Source organism: Tinamus guttatus, unplaced genomic scaffold (genome assembly GCF_059628265.1).
Source record: "Tinamus guttatus ecotype Peru unplaced genomic scaffold, ASM5962826v1 Tinamus_guttatus_pri_ptg000125l, whole genome shotgun sequence".
NCBI lineage: Eukaryota > Metazoa > Chordata > Aves > Tinamiformes > Tinamidae > Tinamus > Tinamus guttatus.
In genome coordinates this window covers 5259129-5283928 of record NW_028288659.1, presented here as the reverse complement: position 1 = coordinate 5283928, position 24800 = coordinate 5259129, and the positions used below count along the sequence as shown (strand labels likewise).

At 49.4% G+C, this 24800-nt stretch overlaps 1 protein-coding gene across 1 annotated transcript in view; it reads right to left on the bottom strand.

Annotated features, from left to right (window-relative positions):
• Window positions 1-246: 246 nt before the first annotated feature.
• DENND2A (DENN domain containing 2A) overlaps window positions 247-24800 on the bottom strand; it is a 33537-nt gene continuing 8983 nt past the window's right edge. Inside the window, exons 5-19 of the mRNA XM_088521609.1 lie at window positions 23245-23442; window positions 20936-21029; window positions 19538-19588; window positions 16355-16542; window positions 15534-15643; window positions 15272-15341; window positions 14583-14660; window positions 13950-14090; window positions 11512-11660; window positions 4753-4930; window positions 4450-4491; window positions 3264-3381; window positions 2393-2632; window positions 1298-1384; window positions 247-395 (exon numbers count right to left, since the gene is read on the bottom strand). Of these exons, the coding sequence (XP_088377735.1) occupies window positions 364-395; window positions 1298-1384; window positions 2393-2632; window positions 3264-3381; window positions 4450-4491; window positions 4753-4930; window positions 11512-11660; window positions 13950-14090; window positions 14583-14660; window positions 15272-15341; window positions 15534-15643; window positions 16355-16542; window positions 19538-19588; window positions 20936-21029; window positions 23245-23442 (1776 nt within the window). The 3' untranslated portion in view covers window positions 247-363. The remainder of the gene's footprint in view (window positions 396-1297; window positions 1385-2392; window positions 2633-3263; window positions 3382-4449; window positions 4492-4752; window positions 4931-11511; window positions 11661-13949; window positions 14091-14582; window positions 14661-15271; window positions 15342-15533; window positions 15644-16354; window positions 16543-19537; window positions 19589-20935; window positions 21030-23244; window positions 23443-24800) is intronic.

Here is a 24800-nt window from a genome sequence, read left to right as displayed (position 1 = left end):
TTAATATTTGTTCTAACCCCAACATAAATAGGAAAATACAACAAACCAAAGGATTGACTAGCTAAGAGATCCAGTCCGCTGGGACAGCTGCAACATGCCAGCGCCGAGCTCCAAAAGCGCTTGGTCCAGTGCACGGTACTGTAGGAATCCAGAGGCTCGTCCTGGCAGCTCCGCGGTCACCGCATGTTCCTGAGGCACCGGCCTCCTCCTGTGCCCAGGGCCAGCTCGCCCGAGGCTGCTGGCCCCTGGCAAGAGCGGGGTTGGGGCTGGCAGGCCACGGGGGAATGACTGGTAACAGTCCGATTTGTTGCTGTTGAACGGTAAAAACCCTTCTCTTCTATGGAACGAGCACATGCTTCAGTCTTATTTTTTGTGGAGGAATTTCATTTTGCTGCCTGAAGAGATGGAGAAAGAAAAACAGACTTAGCACAGGACTGGGCAAGACAAGTGCTGCTGTCCCCACTGCCGCTGCCTGAGCAAGTCCATGCAGAGAAGCGCCGCTGCTGCCAGTGCCGGGTCCTTACCCCGAGCAGGTCGCTGCCCTGCTCACCGCACGGAGCAGCTGCAGCCTGGCAGCCACCCAGGAACGGCGCCCGGAGCCCAGCAGCAGCAGCCTGGAAGGCCAGCGCGTTCCTGGCTCACTTGGCCAGACTTTGTGTGGGAAGAGGCAGGGTCCTCCGGCCCCGCACGCTCTGCTGCTCTTTCAGAGCAGCCAACATGAGAGGCAGCGATGGGACCTGAGCACAAGACCCAGCGCTCTGAGCTAGGCTGTCCAGGCCCATAGACCTCATCGAGGGCTTCTAACCTGTGACTGGAGCTGCCTTCCTGAGCCCTTGCAGTGGCAATTGAATTCAGCCTCTCAATACTCCTCGGCAATTCCTACCGCTAATCCCCCAGTGAGAGCTCAAGCCTGGGGAGACTTTGTCACTGCTCCCACGCGGAGGAGCATCCGCCACCCCTGAGCTCACTCCATCGCCTCCTCAGGGCCTCCGTCCTCCTTTGGGAGTCTCAGGAGGCGCTCACAGGCCAGTGCTGGCACCCCCCAACCTCCAGGCAGAGGAGCACGGATCAGCCGCGAGTGGAGCAGGGACAGCCCAGGCAGTGGTTCCCCTCACTGCTCCCCCGCTGCCAGGGCTCGGGCACTGCTCGCTGCACTCAGAGCTCTGCCACGCGCAGGCACGGCCACAGTCCTGACGCCCTCTGGTCAAGAACCCCTGCTGCTAAGTCTCTGGGCATGGTGACATGGAAAGAAGAGCCCAGACCTCAAGACGAGCCAGTGGCTTTGCTAGCCCCTTACCCAGTCCTTTCAGGAACCTATTGACTCCACTCTGCTCCCCACTGGGAAGTGTTTCCAGGTACTCCTGAGCCCGTACCTCAAACAGACCTGCAAGAAGAGACAGAAGTCAGCAACTTCTATTTTGCTTCCTTGTACATAAAAATAAGAAGCACACCAGAAAGCACATGGTCCTGCTTACCGACAAACTGTTGCCCAGGGTAACAAACAACTCGCCCAACCTTCTCTATCAGCAAAGCCCAAATGTGGGACAGGAGCTTTGTCTGTGTCCAGGGGGCTCCCAGATAGGCTGCTACCTCCCTCCCTCCCAGCACTGCAAGCCCGAGTGATCTGTTGTACTTCGCAGGGGAAGAGACGAATCCTCCGTTCGTTCTGCTGTGAACATGGCTAAGTCCAGAAAGTGACATCATCTGGGGAAGCGTCACGCGGGATCCAGGCTTTAGCACCCTGCATACACTCCTTTACCCCCCACCCACTCAAAAGTCCACTGCTCATCAGTGCTGTGAAGGGAACTGCTAAACCAGCGCTGAGCTGCAGACGGGATGAGACACTGGCTGCCAGCAGAGCCGGAGGGGCCACAGGACAACCGGAGTGACACAAGCAGCAGCCCTGGGAAGGACATCTGTATCTTTTAGCAGGCCAAACAGCCATAACTAAGGCCGGCCGCCCCTCCTGCGGACGTGCTCCCCCAGGGCCCATGCCCTGCAGGAAGGAAGGCAATGACAAATGAAGTGCCAGCAACAGGCCCTCCCGTGACAGGCACTGCATCCAGCGAGGACTGGAAGGGGCACAGCAGGATGCAGCTTATGTCACTTCTTGCAGTGGTGAAGTGTGGCTGTAACCCCAGCGAGGAACTACCTCATTTGGGAAGATAAGGAAACAGAGACAATAATATCCACGAGGACTTCTTGAAGCCCACATGGGGACACCGGAACGGACCGTCAACCCACACTAGAGCTTTCCTGCTGCCTCCTTCCTAGCATCCCTGCACAGCACAGCTTCCCACACACTGGGCATGGAGCTGGCAGCCAGCGTGAAGCCTCGGCTCTGGCAGGGGCGAGAGCGGCGCCGGCACGTGAGCCAGGCAGAGCCCCTCACCTCTGACCCCCTGCTTGCGCAGCTCCCGCTCCTGGATGAAGCCCCCGAACATCTGCGTCTCCATGAAAACCTCCAGGAAGCGCCGGAGGCTCTTGGAGGAGACGGACTTGCGGAAGGCCTCGCGCTGCAGCGTCCGCTCCTCCCGCTCGTTGAGCGTCAGGAAGAGGGAGTAGTGGCCCACGATCTCCACGAAGAAACGCACGAAGGCCTCGGACACAACCTCGTTCAGAGGGCTGGACTCTGAGGAGAGAAGGACGAGGCCGGGGTGAGGGCTCTGCTGCGAGGCCGGGTGAGGGGCAGCACCCGTGGCACCCCAGCCGCTCCGCGTACGTCCGCCCCGGCCATCTCAGAGCAGCCTCAGTGCAAAAAGCTCAACAGAGACACCACCCTAGAAACACTGGCAGAAAGGGGGCAGGCTGCTTTTAATTTGAAAGCTCCCTAGCCCTGTCCTGGCTCTTCTGCAACCAGGTGTTACCCACATACGTGTAAAAAGAGCGTGCTCAGCCCAGTCCTGCCCTGCTGCTTCACAGACCAATTCTGTGCTTGGACTGTCCACTAGAGGCACCCGCATCATTCCCATGGTTATTCTGCATCATTCACATGGTTACGAGCAGAAAGAGGTCTGTGTAATCCCCACCTGAAAGGATTCCAGATGCTCTCTAAAGCCATAAGGAAATGAAGGACAGAACCAAGAAGGGAATAAGGGCTGTGCAGTGTGATATTTAATAAAACTGCAAGCAAAATCCTGACCTATCTCTGATTTCTGCGGTATTAAACTCAGGCCAAATCTACTTTTTTTTTCTCTAGGAATGACAGGAGAAGAACAGGCAGGAAGAGACATGGTTTTACACTGAAAGATGCTGTGCTTTACCCTGCTTGCCATTTACAGAGCCCTCCTCCTTGTCGCTTGCCAGCTCGTTCCTCTGCTCCAGGATGTGCTCTAAGGCGGCCTGCAGCTTCCGAGGCAGGATGGAGTCCTCATCTTCCATCTGCAAAACAGAGCCACGTCCTCAGGGCCTGGGGCTGCCACATGGCAGGGACCTGCCCTTCCCCTCCACCAGCCCCTGACACAGCAGGGCAGCACTGAAAATGAACTGCAAGGCGAGGAGAGGGAGAACTCCTCATACACTTGGCGCCTTCCCAACACCTCCCAGCCAGGACTATCAAGAAAGGATGGGGGGAGCAGAAAAGGGAGTGTCTTGTCCCAAATACTGTCCTATTTTGGAAGGATTTCAGGTCTGACCTGAGGGGCGACCTGCCAAGGCTCACCCTCAGCTCCACGCTCCATCTGAGAGCACCAATAACTCCTCAAACAAAACTGGGGTGCACGGTGCTGGCGTGCAGCCAGGCAAGCACAGCTGCCTGCTTAGCTTTGCTCACACAGCGATCAGGTTACTGCAGATCCACGGGCACCTCTGTGTGAGCTCTTACCAACCCCGGCTGAGATGATGCGATTTAGCTTAAACCTCCAAGAGAGGTAGAAGTGAAGCATTTCACTCCCCCTCTGCCACTAAAAGGATGCAAACACAGCACTGCCTTCCTAAGTGCAACCCATACAGTGTAAGCGGCTAAAATGAGGAACCACAAACTCCAAAGGGCAGGAAGGGATTGGAAAGAATCATTCCTGCTCAGGGCAGGCTAGGAGGTAGGAAAGGGACTGGCGGACGCAGACTGGAAGAGTCGCAGCTCCCTGGGAGCTGCAGCTGCTGCCCAGGAGACGGCGCGGAGCTTCCCTTCTGCCCGGTCTCATGGCATGTCACTAAAGGGCCTGCAGCAGCCAGTGCCACGGCTTCCTCTTTAGACAAAAAAAAAGAAAAGAAAAAGGAAAAATAGTAATGCACAATGCTGTGGTCCTTAACATCTGCAGTTGCTTTGGGACTCCAATACTACATCTGTTAGGCAGTGGCCGCTACAACACTGCAGCCACAGATCCTGCCTCGGTCTGCGTGGGGAGCCAGCGCTTCCGTGAGGCAGGCAGTTTGTGCAGAGAGGGCCCGGGGCAAGGCACGTCCCAACAGGGTCACAGAAGATGCAGGACATGAAATGGCTCTGCTCACCTGTCTCAGAAACCGGTTATTTACAAGGTCAACCACAAGGACCTAACAGAGAAGAAAAGCAGCAAATTGTTATTCCCATCATTGCGTTTATCCCACACTCCAGCCGCTCCGGAGGAAGCGCTTCAGCCCCGCGCGGCTCCTCCTCGCCGCCGCAGCTGGAGGAGGCCTCCGGCGGGAGCCAAGAGCGGGGCCCTTCTTGTGGCTTTCTAACTACTTCCCCGCAAACCACAGAAGGGCTTGGACGAGAAGCGGCTCCTCCCAGCCCCGGCTGTAGGGAAGGGCAGCTCTCCCGGCCGCGCTCACCTCCTCCAGCGGGAGCTCCCTGAGGCGGGGCAGCGAGCCGGAGAGCAGGCCGATGAGGAAGGGGGTGGGCGAGCACACGATGTCGATCATGGAGGGCGGCAGCACGGGGATGTACGTGTGCTGCCACGTGAAGGGGTAGAGCAGGGCCACCGTGGCGTGGCAGCACTTGGAGAGGGTGCTGCAAGGCAAAACATGAGGCAGGTCAGGCGAGAGGTGAGGGGAACTTACTGGAAACGAGGGCTCCTTCACCCCCTCCTTGGATGATCTGTGCGGTCACTAGGCCCTTCCCCAAATTCCTGTCCCCTTTCTCCAGCTCCAGACAGAAGAGCTGTGACGGGAGGCCAGGTGAGGGAAGACAGTCCCACACAGGGCACGTGTGAGGAAGGCCCCATCTCACTGAATTTAGCGTCTGGCCTTGCGCCGCCCTGGCAGAGAACACCCCACAAACACGATCTTCCATGCAACTCCCGCTCATCTGAGACGTTTTTTTTCTTCTCCCAGCACGAGGGCTGTCATCTTCCCTGTTCAAACGCTACCAGGGTCTCTGCTCGGACAGCTCCCAGGAGGCTCTGGCAGGAGCCCTCCAAGCTCTCCGGAGCGGGGCAGGCAGCAGGCGCAGCGGGGACGCGCAGCGCTCGCGGCAGGGCTCCGCGAGCGCCGGTTCGTGCTGCGGGACGCTCGCCGCAGCGCGCGGGGCGTCAGGCGTTCTCCTTGACGAGCGCGCCGGCGCGGCGGGCGCGGAGGCGGCAGAGGGGCCCGCGCGGGGCCGAGGAAGCGCGCGCAGCGGGGAAGGGGGCTGGTCGGCGTGGGGACTGGCGCTCGCTCTGCAAAGCCGTGCCTGATCTGCCCCCCTCCCCTCGCCGCTGCGGCTAAGCCTGGCAGGAGTGGGGCACCATGCTGCAGCTAACGCAGGCTGAGCTGATCGGCCTGGGCTGCAGCGGGCTGGCTCTCAGCACGTCAGATCCCTTTAGCAGAACGTGGTTATGGTTGCGGGGACATCGGGGCGACCGTATGAAGAAATCAGGCAGTAAACATCAGAAAACACATGATGCTTTTTGGAGATAAGTAAATCCCTGGGCCTGAGGAGAGACCAGAATCTGCTTAATGTGAGTATTTTGTCTAGGACTCTTAGTAGGTATGGAAGAACCTTTGGAAGATACTTGCGGTTACTGTATAAAACAAACAGGCAGACCCTTCGTGGTCTGCATCACACACAAGCATCCTTAAGCCTTTAAATGGGAAAAGATGGTTCCACATCCTTTTTTAGGAAGGTCTTGGGCACCCCTCTCTCCCCTCCGTTCATTCCTGCCAGCAGCACCTCCCTCTCTGCTCCGCAGCTGCCCCGTCCTGTCAGCAAGCCCCAGTCTGATAGACCTACCGACTGCAGAGCAGGGCAGCAGAGACACCCCCCACAAAGAGGATAATGGAAAAAAGAAAGAAAAGGTAGACAGAAGAGGAACTACATAAAGAGAGAAAGTGTGAACCAAAAGGAGAAACAACACAAAACAATAATAAAACAGGGACCTAGTAAGGCGGTTTGGGTTGAGGACTGAGAGCCTCCCTTGGAGACTGGGCACTGTAAAGGCAGGCACAGAGAGGTAGCAGTGGAGCACCTCTTCTGCACGTGATGTGGTCAGGATTGCTCTGCAGAGGGTTTCAAGCAGTCGCAGTTTTTCCGGGAGCACAGCAGTCTTGGTATTTTTGGATGAATCTAATCTAATCTAAGATACCTTCTTCTCTTGCATAAGGCTTTTCAAAAGCAATGACAAATCATTAATTCACAGCCAGGTCACTGAACCACATGGAAGAATCTCATGTGCTAAATTCCTTATATGCCTTCTGCATAACCATGTGCTCTTCTGCCATCCTTGACAGGGGAGATGGTCTGGATTTCACTGCAGTTGTAACACAACGTGTTCCCATGTGTGTGGCAGGTATCTCCACAAGGTTACTGCCTAACCACTGAAGTGTGGCGCTCTGCTCAGGCTGGCTGCCTGTTTCTATGGGATGGGTGTGTGTCCCAAGACAAGCGGGGCCATAGCTGAAAGGCCTTTCCAGCATATCAGTAAATAAGAAGAAGAATCTCTTATGGAATCACCAAGTCACACACCTGGGCAGCCAGCAGTTTTCCTTCATGCTTAGTATTTGCTGGTGAAATGTTTGACAGCCCACAGCACTGCAATGATTCAATGCACTCTCAAAACACTCTGTATTTCGGTGCCGGTCACCCCTTCTGCTATGAGAGCTCTTATCCCAAACAGACAAGCAACACCTTTGTGTGGCTACAACCAACAGCCCTAACTGAAATCCCAAATCATACCGCAGTCACGGGCATCCGACAGCACCACAGGCACCACAACTATCCGTGCTGCTGTTAGAGCCACAGTGACCCAGTGCTCCAAATACCACGATGAATTGAGAGATCTGTCCTGTGGGAATGCAGGTGCTCTGGGGTGCGTCATGCAGACACTGATTTTTAAGGCTTTTGGGTTCAACAGCCAACCATTAAGGTACTCCAGGGCTTTAGAGCAGAGCACACTTTCAAGATCCTGGGCACACCTTCCCGGGTTCACTCGGACTCCCGCAGGGAATGTGGCTGAGCTGCACATCTCATACCAGTCAGTCAGGGCTTGCAAGATGTGAAGGAGCTGTCGCTAGCACGGAGACTAAAAGGTGCTGATGCACGTGAAGAACCTTCCCAGCTTCCCTCCTGGAAGGGTTCAGACAGCGACCCATATATGTATCTCTTGCTGAACAGTTCCTTGATGAAAATAATAATATGGTAGCAATTTATGACATTTATCTGCTCAAACGACAGGCCCTTCCACCACACAGGATCATAGGCAAAAACAACTGCAGCTGCTGCGTGTGGCTGCAGCCTTGTAGAGGTGGTCAACATCGAACCTGAACACAGTGGCTGCAACTGCAAGGAAAGTTGTCTTCGTGTATGGGAAATATGCTCCAAGACTAGTTTGACTTGCACAAAAGCAGACACTCTAAACAACTTGCAGCAACAACTTAGGAAGGATCGTGGCTGCTCTCTTTGGTGACTTTCTTCCCAAATGAAGACTGACTGCAGGTTTTCCAGCTTGCCACTCCAAAGGCAAGCATTTTCACTAAAAAGTCCAGCATGCAGAATCTTTCAGTGACTCTTTGCATTTAGGATTCTTAAGGATTTCTTAAAAAACAAACAAAAAGAGAACCGCATGCCACTCAGTCCATCAGCCTTTTGGAGTTTCATGTCGGTAAGCCCTTCATTCCTAGCACTACCCGGACTGCTGAAAATGTGCTGGTATTTGGCAACTTAACACGGTATGATTCTTTTATTGTTATTATTTCTTTAGTATAAACTCTGCATCACCAGGATTCATTTTACAAACACCTTTGGGTTCCCCACATGGTGTCACATCTGGATTTAGTAACTTTGCTTTGCAAAACTCTTGTTTTACGATGTTTTACGGGTGACGGAGCTTCCCACCCCTGCACTGCAACTTTGTCAAGTGCCACCACGTGTCTTGTCAGGACAGTGTCATTGCTTCTGGGGGCTGCTCGTGCCTACCACTGAAGAGGCGAGTTAGTGCATGTGAAGGAGCACTGAAAAAACGCCCCCACAATACTATAATCGATGCATCTCTTCCTTTGGTGTCTTCTTCTCCCTAATCGGAACACAAAAATGATGCAGGGATGCACAGGCCCGGGTCAGACTGTTTTCACAGAACACAGAAAGGGCTGCTGATGAATTATCTTTTACTGGTGATGACCACGTTTAAAGTGTCTACTCTAATGCTTTCAGATCTGCCTTTGATAACAACGACCACTTTGTGATGTTGACACAGCTGTGGTTCCTGGCAGGGACGGATGGGGTTTCTTGAGTTGGTCAGATCCAAAACAGGCTTTCACGGAGATCTAGAAAAATGAGGGCCTTAGTCTGAAGCCCCTGTCAGTTTTCTGATTTAAAAAGCCCTCTGAATTTAACAGATCTCCCTTGGGCCAGTCAAAGGCTTACCCTATAGGAATGAGTAAAAGACATGGATAGACTACACAGATCAACATACTTCCAACTAAGTCATTTTCCTGGAGTGAAAGGGAATGTATATCTGCTTCCATGGCAACAGAGGAAAAAAAATAATAAATCAAATTCTTTCCTTTTCCGTTGCCAACCTTTGGATTGACCGATCTTTAAAAGACAATGTACATTCTAAAGATGGAAAAGCTGAAGCATTTCACTTGCTGTACACTTGTTAGATGCATTTCTTGGCTCAGCTTGAAAACATTTCACAGTTCACACAGTGTTTGGCATGAGAGATTTCAGCTTTCTTTCCCAGGGACAGATTTTAGAGCAATTAGAAGTCATAACTAAAATGTATACATCATTTTCTCTCTGTCACTGACACACAACACACCCTTGCGCACATGTACAGATTCAGCTATTGATAATTCCCACACAGAAAGCTCCAAAGATTCATGGTAAATGTAACTTGCTGTGCACCTTTCATCATGTCACCTGCACTTTGCCTCTTACTCCATCCCTGCTGGATCATTTCTAGCATTCCAGACCTCTGAGTAATTCGAACAGCTGCTTCTATTGTTCCCTCCCCCTGCCTTAAGCTATTTGGCAAAAAATCTCTATCTGCTTTTCCCTGAACTTGGCATTTTTACCCTTAAAGTAAATACTATTTAATATTCATTGAGTTCAGTGTGTTCCTGTCCCAAAGGAAGTAGCATTTGGACGGGAGGTCCCATATCTGCAACATGATTAGTGTTCAAAGCACGGGATTTCCACCACAAGACTGAGATTCTTGAGCTCTCAATGACAAAAGGTGCATCAATCCAATGCAGTGCAACTCAGCCATTGGACTGGGCTAGAAATACAAAACCTGATTTCATTTTGATGGTTGTTTTCTTTTCTCCTGATTTCCAAGCCTCTACAGTCCTTCAAGGTCATTTCGAAGTTTTTCTCCACAACAAAAAGAGTTGGAGAAACTTCATCTTTTATTACAAGAAAAGAAAAACTAAGACTCTCCTGAAGTTGCTTGACACTAGGAGCAAGGTCTCAGAAATATCAAATATTAAAAGCCTTGTAGAGAGCTGGCAGGTTTATACTAAGTATTTGATTCTCAGCCTTGTGCCCCACAGACCCTGAATCTTTAAAACATGACTTTTTTTTTTCTTCCCACAGAAGCAAGCTGTTCATGCTATATGCTATCAAACTATGTTTCTATAGCTCTCTCCAATGCTGTTTTCCAGGCCTGGACAGCCAGATTCATTCCTCACATCCCTGAATTTTGACAGGAGACATGGGGGTGTAAGCAGGGAGGCCAAACCCACAGAAGTGCCTTCAATTAGAGCTGCTTTTAACACGTGGCGTGCTCAGAAAACACGGTGGTGTCCTGTCATGAGAAGATTGGACAAGGAAAGCCCTACCAAGTAAAGGTGCATTCTAAACATGCCTTAGAAAAGCGAAACAAAACAAGCCATGCACCCTACAACCTGTTCTTCTCATCCTGCCTCATTCAGAGAATATAGGGATGCCTGTGTCCTTAATGGTCTTTTGCAAGGAGGTTAAATCTGCCCTGTGGGGTAGAAGAACCCCCACTCCACCAAAGCAAAACTTACCATAAATTATCACACAAATCATATGCCCTATGCAGAAATACAGCATTTGGATGAAATCTCTCAGTTTCAGTCAAGTCTGAATTCTCACGTGCGGCTTAAGGATTGAGAGTAACACCCTTTTGCCCACATAATGTGTGAGTGACTGCAGCAAAGCAAACCTTTCCCTCCCTCAGCCAAGGCAGCTGCCAAGACCCGTGAGCAGCCCACGCTGCAGCTTCCCCCTCTCCAGCCTTCCCCCTGCTGCAAGGAGACAGGCCGAGCTCTTCCCGCAGAGAGCACTGGATCCCTGCAGGATTCATTTATTCCGTAGCTCCCTTGCAGAGGGGCCTCCCCATTTTTTGCCCCAGGCCCAGAGATGCAGCCTGCTGGCTGCAAGTTGTGAAAACAGACAGCTTGGGGGCACTGGGCGCTCCTGAAACCTGAGCAGCTCCGCAGTGTCATTACTCATCCAAGCTGTTTCTCCTTCCCCAGGCTTGGCGCACTCTCCCTCCCTGAATCTTCAAGTGCTTCAAGGGCTGGAGAGCTGCCAGCCACCAGCTGCACAGGATCTTAAAGAAACCTGGACCCATTTTCATAACTTAAGGGAGAGAAAAAAAAAAAGAAAATTTGAAAAGAGAAGAGGAAATCTTCAGCTTCATACTCCCTCACTGCAGCCCTTCCCTTACTCCCTTTACTTCTCGCTGCCCTATGACATAAAGTCTTTAGGAATTAGTATTAAAACATTAAAACAAAGGCAAGAAAATCTGGGAAACCAATCTTGGGACAACAGGGGCCTACACAGAAGGGAGAGCATCCTCTGCCCAAGGCTCCCTGAAAACTGAGCGTTGCTCCATGAGGAATGCTGCCTTCCCATGAACCAAGACAGCTTTTCCTTCCCCAGTGCTGGGGCTCTGCTCTGAAATGATCTGGAGGAAAGGGGATGTGTTTCTCCTTGGGGACGAGGAAAAACTCATTTTGCAAGCTGCAAAGCAGAGGCTGTAGCATGTGGCTTCCCGAGTTCCCCACTCCGCAGAAATATAGCCGTACTCGCATGGGGTAAGACGCTGGAAAGGTGCTGAGGAGACCCGAGGAGCAGGGCAGGGGAACCAGTCACCGCAGGCTCTCTACTTGCCAGCATTTTGTTTTAGGAAGCATGAGAAGTACCTGAGCTTGTCTGCCACAAAGATCACCCGCCTTTCCAGGAGCAGGGAGGCGAAGACCCTGCTCAGGTGCCGCACGCTGAGGGACGCGAACAGGGACTCAAAGTCAACGTGCTCCAGCCGGGAGTCGAGAGGCCGCCGCAGCTCGATTACCTGTTGGAGCAAAGACAAGACCCTGGCTCAGCGCCGGCTTCCGCCGATCCGGGGCCCTTCTCAGCACAGGCCTTCCCACAAAATCCTCCTCCCGGATTACCCGGAGTCCACTCCAGCAGGCACAGAAGGACACCACGCACAAGTTCCCCCTCCGGAGTGAGGGCGGGGAGCTCTGTATGAGGAGGAAAATCCATCTGTGTCCAGCGAGGAGCGCTTCCAGGTTCCCTGGCACGCCCGGAGAGGGGAACGGCGCTTTTGGACTTTTCCCTCTTATTTCCACAGTTAGGTTTTTTTTTTTTTTTTTTAATTATTTTTACTGCAAGAATCTGGATGGCTAATGCACCAACTATAAAGTTTTATATCAATTGTGGAAAAGAACAGCAGGAAGCTTTTTTTTGGTTCATATCTATTTACCCAATCTCTGTCACAATACCTTAGCATTTACACTTAGTACCTTGGGCAGATGACTATCATCTGACTTGTTCCTATAAACCCCTAACAATGGACATTTTATAAATGCCAGAAGGAAATGTAATCCAGTTCTGAGCCCTCCTTACCAACTCCAGCCCTGCAACTAGGCTGCCTCAGCGGCAGATTCCTCCACCTACGTCTTGCCTCTCTCTCAGCGCGCGCAGAACAGCGGGTCACCTTCCTCCCTGCACAAAACCTTGTGTGCTGGAAGGTTGTCCCTGCTTTGTCCTTCATATGCTAAAGAAACTATTTTTTTAAATGTTACTCCAAATAAATCATTTAAATCCATCCTTTTACATCCTCTTCACAATGCAGGTTCTCGTCTTGCTAACATCCTAGTGTGACTTTTGCTCATTCAGTGGTCCACTGCACCAATAGATCCTTCTCCAAAGTACTTTTGCTCACTCAGTTATTTCCATATTGTATTGGACTATTTGATTTCTCCTTCTCAGCATTTTCTCTTGTCCATATTGAATTGCAGATCAATTCTTCCATTTATCAAGGCTATTTTGAATTTTAATCCCTTACTCTCCAAAGTGCCTGCAATCCATCTCCACGCTGTCATCCACCTATTGTGTAAACGTGAAGTTTATGCCATCAAGCAGATAATTAATGAACCTTTAAGGATCCTAGAAACAAAACGCTGAAACATTCTCACAGCCTGACAGCAAACCATTGGGAACCTACTCCTGGAGCGCAGACTTTTAACGAGTTGTGCATGTGGTCTACAGTAATTTAATTTAGTCTGCACCGTTCAGTTTGACATCACATAATGCTATGCTGAAAGTCTTACTAAATTCTTCTAAAAAGCCTTCCCCCTTTCTCCTCTCCCTACCAGGCCAAGTTACCTTGAAGTAGAAGAACAGAGTAGTTTAACATGATTTATTCTTCACAGACCCAAGCAGATTTCTCACTACCTTACGATGCTCTAGATTCATACAAGCTCATTATATATTTTGTTCCTATGTATTTCCAGCAATCAAATTTAGGTCAAATCAAGTTACACCTCTCTGAATCTTCACTTTCTCTCTGCTTGCAGGCCAACACTAGGCCACCTTCTTCTATTCCTCTGGGACCTGTCATTCTCAGCACCGCTTGCGAAGTGCTCAGAAATCCCTGCAGCTGTTTCTGCACAACTGTTCCGTGGATCTCCTCAGGTCCTATTTGTCTAAATGCAATCAAGGCGTCCTGAGCCAGTTCTTTTTCTTTCTGTTCTGTACTCCCACACTATTAGTATTAATACTATTAAATATCTGACCATAAATCTTTTTCTTTCTGAAGACTGAAGTGCAAAAAAAAAAACCACTGAATGTCTTCAGTGTCTTCATATCGTACATTATAGGCCTTCTAACACTAAGAAGGGGGAAAGAATCAACCCAGTGTTACCATACAGTATTATCTTATGTCTGTCTCATCTTTCTAGCGTTTTCACAGAATCTTTCTGATTAGCCTGCTCTTCCCAGAGGAAATGAGATTCGTGCAATCATGCTCTCTCACTTGGGTTCCCTCCTCTTTAAAAGGCAACTTTAGAAGTGTTAATTTTTGAATCTACGTCTGGCCAATTTCAGTTTCCAGTTTTAACGGACAGGGTCCCCGGGACAAGTAAATTCTGGAAACTTTTTGAGTCTGAGGTCACTGGAAAAATTTCCATGCTGTCCCCTCAGGTCCCCTATTTTACTCCTTCGCTGCCCTCCACAGAGCCGCCAGACAACCTGTCCTTCCTGAACATCCCCACAACATCCCGTCACAGACCCAACTTCCATGCACTTCTAGCAGCACTTGCTGGCCCACATCCCTCTCCTTCGAAGATGTTTTTACCTCTGTCCCTGAGCCTGGCAGGAAGTTCTTGACTGTGATCGTGCGGCCCAAAGCTGGGAAAGGTGCCTCCATGACGCTCCTCATGAGGGGCTGCACCAAGGCTGGCGAAATGCCCCGTCTCTTCTCAACCTCATCCAAGATCTGAAACAAAACCGTGAAGCCACAAGCACGTGTCAAAGCAGAGGAGGGACGCGGCAGCAGGAGTAGAGTTAAACAGCACCTAAATGCTCTCCTTAGCCCAGCACTGATATGGAGATTTGATTCAAAAGGGAGAAGAGATGCATCTGTAAACCCTTTGTTTTCCTCCACAAGAGAAACCCAGCACCAGTGAGGTCTAGGGGAGAGTTACCCCTGCAAACTCCCCTTGGCCTCTGGAGCCAGGACCCCACCTTTTAATCTGTCAGTGCTTGTGTCCTGGTCGTCCTGCTGAAGGAACAAACCAACAGCTGACAAGATTTTCTTTTCAACAGTATTTTTCTAGGTGCTGGAATTAGCATGTGCTCGCCTTGCCAACACCATTACAACCCCCTCCCCTTCTCAAGCATCAGCTTCCCTGATCCCCATTCTCCTGGTGCCGGCTTCACTCTCAGGTCCCTTTCTGTGGCACAAATTCCCTTCCTCTCTCCCTCTCACCTTAGAGAACAGGTTGAAGCATCCAAGACGACTTACAATACAGTAAACTTCTGGGAGACGCTTCCCTTTCCCAGTGGGCTTTCAAGAGAAAGGCAAATACATACACACACACACACAAAAACACCAAAAATAAGTCAGTTACAACTACTGCAGAGACTAGACGACTGCTGTCTTAGCACCTGCAACTTGCTAGCTGCTCAGGAACTGGCCTGCTGCAGAAGGTAACACTTCAAGACTGGCTCAAAACATTGACATCTTAGAAAGAGTGGGGAAACAGAGGTCCATAAGCAGTATGATCCCAACCTTCCTCAGTCAGGCAGGGCAGACTGCTCTACAGAGACAGCTCTGAACCAACAGGACCAGCATGGGTTTGGACAACTAATTACTAGCTACCTAAACCTAAGGGATATAAATCCTACTCAGCCTAGCAGTGAAACAGCAGCCTGTGTTCATAACATTAAGTGGTAGCATGAGGAAAAGGCAGAAGAGCTGTGTTTGGGGCAGAGGGGAGTCTCAGAGAGCAACCTCTGCACTGAGCAGAAGAGAACGAAGCTGGTCTGCTCCCACCCTTTCCTTCCACCCTGGAACAGAAGAGCAGCAGCTTTCACTCCCCATCAGAGGTGCCAGTACCACTAGACCCAAAGAGAGGTGGTCTCCCTCCTGCTGATGAAAGAACCATGGATAATTACCAGCAGCCTCCTACAGTATCCAAACCGCCTGCTCCCATCTTCCCCAGTCAGGACAAAGGAGAACGTCTCACTGCAGAAAGAGAAACTAGAATGAGAAGAGACCTATCACTCACAGACAACGTCTCTGACTTCATCTTTCGTATTTCCGATGCAATCTTCTCAGGGCACTATCTGATTGTCTACCATAACAACGCTCGTATTTTATTAGCTGGATATAGAAATCCATTTTTTCATAGATCTGGATACAATATACAGCATTTACCTGGCAAATTGCTGGATGGGGGCCCAGTCCTTAGCATCAGGGAAGCAAAACTGGGGAATAGCCTTCAACTGGTCTTCCGCCTCACGCATGAATTTGAAGGAGCGTTCAAGCTAGCAGAGAACAGAGAGAAGGAATGTTTCCAATTAGTCATGTGGGGAGGGAATGACTTCAAATATTTTTCCTGTGACAAATGAAGAGGTGATGACAGAGACTAAGCTTCTGCCTGGAAGATATTAAAATTTCTGTGATTCTGACTCACCTAATCTTTAGATATCTTAGAGTAACCTTCTGCCCCCAAATCCACCAAGCCCTACTTCTGCCACACCTGGTCCTGAAATATTGTGCCTCTATTCTGGGACATGCATCCCATGGAAGAGAAGTGAAGTCTGAGGGGAACTCCTGGTATGTCACATTTAGAAATACATTGTCACATTTGCTCTGCATTTGTCGCATTTTTCACTGCCTGCTCTCAGCTAGGCTAATGGTGAAAGCAGTGCCCTCCCTTTAAGCACATATCTTCCTTAAGAATGGCACTCATTGCTATACAGTGTTGGTTCTTTTTAAAGAGAAAAGGGGGGGAAAGGGAATAATGACATAAAGGTCTTAGCCAAGGACAGCAAAAGATCTGAACAGCTGCACTTCCAGCAATGAGGAATATCGTGACCACCCTCAAGGCAGCCCTTATATTTTCAGGCTTATTGAACTATGCCACAGCAGGGGGATTACTAGTACAATATGCTCTGAACAGAAGCTGTGTCTCCTCAGCCAAAGCTCTGTAGCACATGATGGAGGAGCCAGGAGGCTCCTGCCAGGCACCTCACCTTCAATGGGAACTGCTGGGTAACCTCAGGGACATAGGCAGCCCCGGCCTGCCTCTTGTGAAGCGACACCACGACAAAGTACTCAAACAGCTGCCGCTCCTGGTACTCAATGAGGTCCCGTTCCAAGGTTTGGTACCGCGGGGTTTGCTTCAGGCGAGACTTCACATGCACCAGGCGCTGGCTGTGAGCTGCAGAGAAAATGTCAGGAGATTGTCACTGTGTCCGCCCCTTCCGGACCACCATCTCGCTGCGTTCACTGTGACGGCGCCTCAGCAAGGAGCGGGAACCACCTGGGAGCTGCACTACGAGGACTGACAAAGCAGCGCAGTGACAGGGAGGGGACGTTCTCTCGTGAGCACCGTCACCCTGGGGACAGGAGCTGCCCGAACACACGTGGAGGGGGATGGTGAGGATGTGCACCCACCTGGAGGAGCCTGTGCAACTGCGGCAGGAGGAGGGTTTAATGAATGGCTTTCACAGGTGAAGACAAGCCCAAGTGAGATGCAGATGTCACACACAGTGACACACAATGTCTGGACATTCGTGTTAGTCCTCGTTTGTGTCTCAGTCAAAGCAAGCACAGTTCTGCAGCTGATCCTCCTTGTTCGGAGGAGATTGTGGGTAGTGATCCCCAGTTTTACAAGCCCAGCACTTAAACACTAGGTCAGGCTAGGGCTGAATTGGGTGAGTAATGCTGGGGACTCCCAAGTTGTAATAACATGGCCTGGGCTGCAGGCCAACGACAGAAAACACGAGAAGAGGTGCAAATGAAAAAGGCTGCCTCCTGCCAGCTCTTCCTGTGCCTAAAGCTAATCTCTCAGGACCGTGTTTCTACAAATTCACCCAAGACAATGGGAAAACGAGCAAATCTGCCAAGCAAGCTCTAACTGCAACACATATGAGCTGTGGGACAATAAACATTCCAGCATGGAAAGTAATGAAAAGCTGCCTGCTGGGAAGAGACCAGATGAGATTCCCCACAACCATCCCCCCGCGTGCTTTACAGTTGCATCCCCAACTCAATCTCCACGAGTCTCCCCTGCCCCACTACAAAAGAAAAACGTTAACTACGAGCAGAGACGACAGCACGCTTCCCCCAGACGTGCTTTTGCTGAAGTGGGTGGCAGTGTGATGCCCCTGACAGAAACAAGCACCACTGGCAGAAACACCAAATAAATAAAAGTGGTCTGCTTGGAAGACGGGGCTTCCTGGGAAACAGTACATACTTTAGGACAGACTCTTGACTCTTGGTCTGTTTGATCTGTGCCACTCATGGACTATTTCAGACATTATAACTCAGAGCACTTTCAAGATGCCTTTTGAATTGCAGCGAAGAGTTAAACAGCCCCTAGGCAGTAAAAGCCCTGGAAGGATGGCTTAGTCTCCTTTCTCTCATCAGCTATTACACTATTTGCTTTAAGGCTGTAATTCTTGAGAAGCTTTCAGAAGCGATCCCTATTTTACCAGGGACTTCAAAAGAAGTGGTGTCAGAGCAATGCTGAGTGCTCCTGAAAGGCCCACTCAAGCTTTGCCTGTTTATATTCTGTGCAACCTGCCAAAGATACCGGGAATGTACTGCTGTCATCATGGCAGCACTCGCCTGTGAGCGTTTTCCCTTCCCCAGGGTCGGTTCACATGGCTCTGACATGCAGCCCCATGACTGCAGTCTGATGATTTACTGTGTCTCAGATGATGCACAGTGACTTGCAAAGCAGTGGGAACCGGCCGGTTAGTTTGCTCCGTTAAGTGAAACTTATGAAATGGAAAGTCTCCCCTTCTCCTCCCTGCAAACACTTGCTAAATCATCTCACTTTCCTATTGTTTAAAAAGACGAAAGTTTACAATGTGATAAGGGGAAGAATGCAGCACAGATGGAGCTGGAGCAACTGGTTACTGCGTACCAACGCTCCCAGCCAGACTTTTCTACACATGGAGGCTTTTATCACGGTCACTCAGATCCAAGTATGGATGTGGATATTGCTCAGAGGCCAGTGCTGTCAGACTTGGGGTGACTCTGCACCCCCTCCACAAGCAGTTCCTAGCTGCAAAAGAAAATGGTCCTCTCTCTGGATTTATGTACGTTCATGTTCAATCTCCAACAAAAAAACATCAGGTTGGGACTCATTCAGGGTCAGAACTGATGGCTTGAAGATCTCCTGAGCTCTCCTGTTTCATTTTGTACAGAGACCAAGTTTCCCAATGAGAGTGCAAGCAAAAACAGGCACACAGGAGCTCTTGCACGGGAAGTGGTGCTCACAAACACATGAGGGAACTCATATTGTGCTTTCTGTTTTGAAAGCATGAAAGAGGGTGAGGAGGAGCACTCCCAAGCACAACCCACTGGGTTGACATAGAGTGGGAACTGCTGCTTATCCCTGTCTTTTCAGCTTGGGAACAGATCAGCTGCCCAGACCAGGTGTGTATCTGGACTGGAATCAGGATACTCTGGAATCTGAAGGAGTTTCAGTTTTGCATTGTGACTCTGTTGGGATTTTTTAATTTGCTGTATAAATCCCTACAAGACTACTGCCACCAACATGTCACAAGGCTGATTACCAGTTCGAGAAGGCTTGAGATGAATAGTCTGGAGACCAATATACCACACACCTCCACTGAAGTGAAGCAAACACTGCAGCACTTCATCATAATTCAGCAAATGCAGAAGAACTTAATTAACAATAAATTATATAGTGGAATGCCAGTTTTCTAGCTCATCAGTCTGGTTTGTGAGTTTTCTCCCCTAGCGAATACGTAGTGAAGCTTTGGACATTCTCTTCTTTTGGGATGCTGCCTCTGATAAACTGTTCACACACTTGTGCCCTTGTACTCCCTCCACTTTCACAGAATCACAAAATGGTCAAGGTTGGAAGGATCCTCTAGAAATCAGGTAGTGCAACCCTCCTGCTCAAGCAGGAACACCTAGAGCACTTCCATGGTGTCCAAGGCACTTCCGTGTAAAAAGCTCAGACGGGAATCAGCACAGACGGGAATCAGCACAGACGGGAATCAGCACAGACACTAGATTTAGACTCCTATAGTCCTTTGCCTGTGGATTTCCCCCTGCAGTTTTGAAGTCTTCATTCTCTCTGCACTCTGCTTTTAACAAACTCTTTCTGCAAAGTCAGAGCAAAGAGAGATCCTGACCACCCCAGGAACTCAGAGGAGAGCTTGTATTTCCCTTACCTTTCAGCTTCTCTTCAGTATCACTGTCTGATTCACTGTTTTCATCTGTAACTAGGAAAAAAAAGACAGGGGAAGATGAAGTATAATAGTGCGTTTCTTATCACTGACAAGTTAAAGTCAAACCTAGCAGCTTTAGCAAGGCAAACAGCATAGATACTGAGATCTCATCCAAGGATGCAAGGATGCACATACCCACAAACACTTCACTCACCAAACCACTACGTTCTGTTCATTCAGGGGATTGGAAAAATGCAACACAATAATCTTAAACAGCAGGAGAATTGCATGAGGAGTAAAATGCAAAAGCAGCATTTTGCTCATGCCTGTATGAGCACAACTGAGACAAAATACTGATAGATATGTTTAGCTTAAATACAATTGTGTATTGCTTGCAGAACAAGGGGGAAAAAAGCCAGTTGACAGAGTGAATCAGACATAAGGTCTCTAGGGGCTGCTAGACCCTTTTTAACAGTGATCAGCAGCATTTGATACTGCAGAGATGGGTTGAAAATATTGCAGAAGCCAGTCTATGATGCTGCTCCTTTCCCTGAAAATTCATCCACATTCTTATATAGAGACATACACACACAACATACACACACAGACACACACAAAGCTTACATGTAACACAGGATAAATATGAACAAGTAATTGTAGGAAACAAACAGAGCTGGAAGTCACCATGCACTGGAAATTATGTTTTGGAAAAAAAAATATTGCATCGGAAAGACATAATTTTAAAGTTTACAGAGAAGAGACATTTAGAAATAATTGTTCTGAAGTAAGCTCTGAACTTTGATTCTGAATAGTTCTGATGAGCCAGGAGCAAACCCCTAAGCTTTAAGGCTTCTCAGTTGACAGGGGAGGGCTGAAAGTCTCACTCTTGAGACGGTGGAGATGGTCCTACAGTGAAGAGTCTAGAAACGCTGATTCCCAAAAGATGTTATTTGTTTATTGGGATGCTGAAGAAACCAGGCCCATTTCAAAAACTATCATCTGCCATTGGACAGTTCAGCAAACTGACACATTCTTGAAAAATATTTTGATCTCAACAGATCAGCCTCTTTGGACAGAACATTCCTCTGCAAAGCTTTCAGCCAGTTCCAGAAATAAACATCAAAAAGAGGAGGCATTTTTGGTGCGACCTATAAGGTTATCATGGAGAAGAGTGGAATGAAAACGAATCAAGAAAAGCAAAAAACTGCCCTTTCAGGAAAGGTGAACCTCTCAAGTGATGGAACAGTCTTTGGCTTTCCAAAAAAAGGGGGTAGAAGCCCCAACTCAGGCTAACTCTGCGCTGGAAGAAGTGATAGAAAAACATCACATAAATCATCAGCATAAACTCCTAGACAAGTCCTCAGAAAGTCTTAGATGAATGATGATTCAAAGTTCTTTTACCTTTCCCTGAATTGCTCTCTGTAGACTGCGATAGTCTCTTGACACGTTTCTTTCCCCTCCGTGCCTCATAAATAGCATTGATTTTCAATACAAGCTGCTCAGCAAACACACAAACAAACGAGAAAAGGTTAGTGTCTTCCCTGGACAAAGTCATACTTCTCTTGAAAATTTACCCTCCTCTCTGAGAGACTGAGATATGTCTATGTCAAGCCCATGCAGGGTTACTTGGGGGGAAGTTGCTGTTGGCACGTGAGGCACTGTCTGCTGGGAGGAGGACGCAGTGGTTACCACACAACCTAAGGGCTCCCCAAAGCGGCCTGGCACAGGCTCTTCTCCTTGTTTTGGCTCAAATGCGGAGCCATCCGGGCTCTAGTTTAGCCCCCGCCACAGCGCAGGGAAGACATGGGGGATAATGGGCTGGGGCGGCTCCCTCTGCAGCGAGGGGAGGCCGCAGGATCAGGGCTCGCTCCGCTGGGAAGAGGTGGCTGTGGGAGCGCCCACAGCAGCCCCAGCCCCCGCGACGGGTCACTGCAAGGAGGCGGCCCCACGCAGCAGGGGAGGGTGAGGGTCAACAAGCACAGCTCCTGGCCACCGCGGTGCGGGCTGGGTTTAAGGACACACTGTTCCACGTTAAGGACAGCCACGCAGTGCCCGGAAAGGTTGTGCCATCTCCATCCTCGCAGGTTTACTAGCCCCAAGGAGGTAAAGCCCTGAGCATCCTGGTCTGAGCTCAGAGCTGATCCTGCCTTGAGCACGAGTTTGGACCATAAACCTCCTAAGGCCCCTTCCTAGCCAAGTTATCCTGTGATCGTATGACCTTGTGATCCAAGGGATGAGGACGCAGGGTGGAGAGGACTAGTGATTTGGTTGTGCAAACCCTTTAATGCTGGGCCTTCCAGCAAACCAGGAGGAAGGCCATTTTGTTGTTGGGCACGGCTGTGCCCAGTAGCTCATTCAGTGCCTCCTGGGCCCTTAGCCCTCCATGAAGAGGACAGGAGCTGCAGGAGGAGCGTGTCAGGTGTCCTCGGCCCCCTCGCGCAGAGGTGGCTCCCTGTCAGGCTGCCAGGCAGGAGCAGCAGGACATGGCCACGGCATTCAGATTTACTCCAGAAAGTTTGAAGCCCCTTGTGCTCGCAAGCGCACACGCTGAGAGACCCAGGGGAGGCAGGCAGCGTTACAGAGCTGCCTGCTGACCCAGGACACATTGGATTGGAGGAATCTGAAAACAAACTTCCAAGTGGTAGGATTCTCCGGTGTAGAAGTATGGCCTCTATTTGCCAGCTCAGCTCAGCTCTCATGTTGGTCTTGCCTCTGCACCCAATAAATCTCACTTCCGAGCTTGTTCTGTGGGACTGTGTGCAGGCACTGCCCGGTAAATACACACTTGTAGCCTTACCTGCACAGCACTTGACATAAACCTAAGTGCTCAAACACATACTCAGACAGAGCTCGAACACATACACAGAAGTGTAAGTACACAAAGAAATAAAACCTTAGACCTGTGTGGCCATGGGCTCATCCCTGAAGAGCTAAGGTGAACAGTGACGGTGTTTGATACACAAATATGAACACAGATCTGGTCATCAGGAAACAAACAGAAAAAAAACACCACGGGCAGGCCTGGGTAGCCTCTGCAAAGACTGGGATGAGCATCCATGTTTTTATAACTGTGTTTTTGAAATGTTCAATAGATAGCTGGCTGCCAAACCTCTCTTGAACTGAATACACTTCCTGCTAGATCTGGAAGAAAATAAAATTGAAACGGAGTCATAGTGTATCCAAAAATGAAATGGGAGATGATGCTAGTAGGAAATGCCCGTGACTACAGACAACTCCTTTGGTCACTCAAATGTCACATTTTCCTTTGTTCACCAAAACTCACACCCCACCTTGAATGCATGAATCGGACAGACAGCTAGCAGGAATACCAACAGTACACACAGACCATTACTGACAAGATGGTGTTTTTTTGTTTTCTTTTTCTTTTCCTTTTTTTTTTTTCACAAAACATTCATTGCTTTTCCCCCACTATGATGAAATTCAAGTTTTATCCAAAAATTGAACTATTTTTTTTAATTCTTCCTGACAACCCCAATAGATAGAACTCAAATAGAAAAATAACTTTAAGGCTTGCAGAGATGTTTGTCCTTTTTCTCCTTCAGGGAGAAAGGAGGTTAAACAGGAGTCAAGCGAATGGGAAGGACAACAGCTATTCTGCAGGGACACCAGATTGGAAGCTGAAGAAAACTTTCTCTCATACATCCCTGCCTGGGAGAGGCCAAGCAAAAGAGAGAAATCCCTAGAGTTACCTTGGGAATCTTCCTTCTCCTCTTGCCATTCTGAGGGTCTCCCAGGGAGAAGAAGGTGTCATCTGGACTGCTGGGGGTTGAGGGAGGGCTGATTTTGGATGGTGACCCAGTCCCATCACGGTTTAGTTTCCGAATATCTGGCAGTTTGAAACTCCGCCGCTCTGAGCTTTGTCGGAAAAAAATGGGCTTGGAAAGCAACTGGAGACAAAAACAGAGGAGAAGGAACGCATGAACACAGAACTTGATGTACCTCTGCTTTGCCGCTAACACTGTCACGGACAGTAAGTCTAGTGAGGCAACCACAGCACTCAGCTGGCAAAATGGCACAGCTTCTTGGAATGCAAACAGATTTCTGCACATGTGAGAAACTCACCCAATTTCCAGAGCCACACCAGGACTATTTGACAAGCAATTTAACCATCACATACTCATTCCAGAAGAGAACACAATCTTAGGGGTTGGCCAAGAGGCCTGAAAAAACCCCCGAGACTTGTGCAATACAAAGGCTTGGACTGTAAACAGGACAAGACTAACCAATCTGTTAACCACAAGCATTTGGCATAAGGAGTTGCTGGTCAAGAGGCACAGAGAAGCAGTGAGACCACGAGAAGTGTGGTCAGCCTGACCCAATATTCTGTCTCTGTCAGTGGCCAGAATCAAATATTTCAAAGGAGGATACAAGAAAATATCATAATAGGCAATAATGGCGATCGGTTTCCTCCTACACCCATCAGTAAATTCAGAAGGAGCACCACAGTAGATACTGAAGTACCAACATAAAGTTCTCAAAGCCTCTGACCAAAACCAGCAACAGAGAAGTTAAAAGTTCAGCTGCAGATAAAGGAAGGTAAATGATCTCCCAGCACAACAACGATCCATAAGAACTTATTGATGGGTTTAGAAGAGTCTACAGGTTGAAGACTCTCGCACTAGTGATACAATCTGCTTCTGAACAGTCTGCCCAAACACATTTGTGTGAGCCCCTAGCCCAGGCAGGCTCTCCAGTGCAACTCCCATTGCACTTCCACCTATTTCCTCCCTGCTGTGGACCACAGCTTTTGGATGTCAAAGCACCCCAGGGGATCAGAGTTACTCCCATTCAGCTCCTTGTTACCTGTCCTGCTGAGAACCCTATCTAGGGTGCAAAACACACCTGTGCAACACTGATGCACCATTTTCGTAGCACGAGTGGAGAAAAAAAAAGAGTGCACAGACCCTTACAAAGTCCTCTGGGGGAAGTCATTTTTTCCAGCACTGGCAATCCATGATGCTCTGGTCCTAACTAGTAACAAGGAGAACGGATTGAGACCTGTGAGGCAATTTTTTACTTTAAAGTGTCAAACTATCTATCATCTTCTGATTAAACTGGTTGGAAAACAGTAACATGCTAGGAAATCCTGCATGTCAAGCTTCTGAAGATGTTGGGCAACAGCTCTAATAATAGTTGCAGCTTGGAGAGCATGGGAAAACCCTCTGGTCATGAAAGCCATGTCTAGATCCCTGCTATCTGCTGTGAACCCAACTGTTGCCAGGATGATTTCTGTTTGTCCCACTGC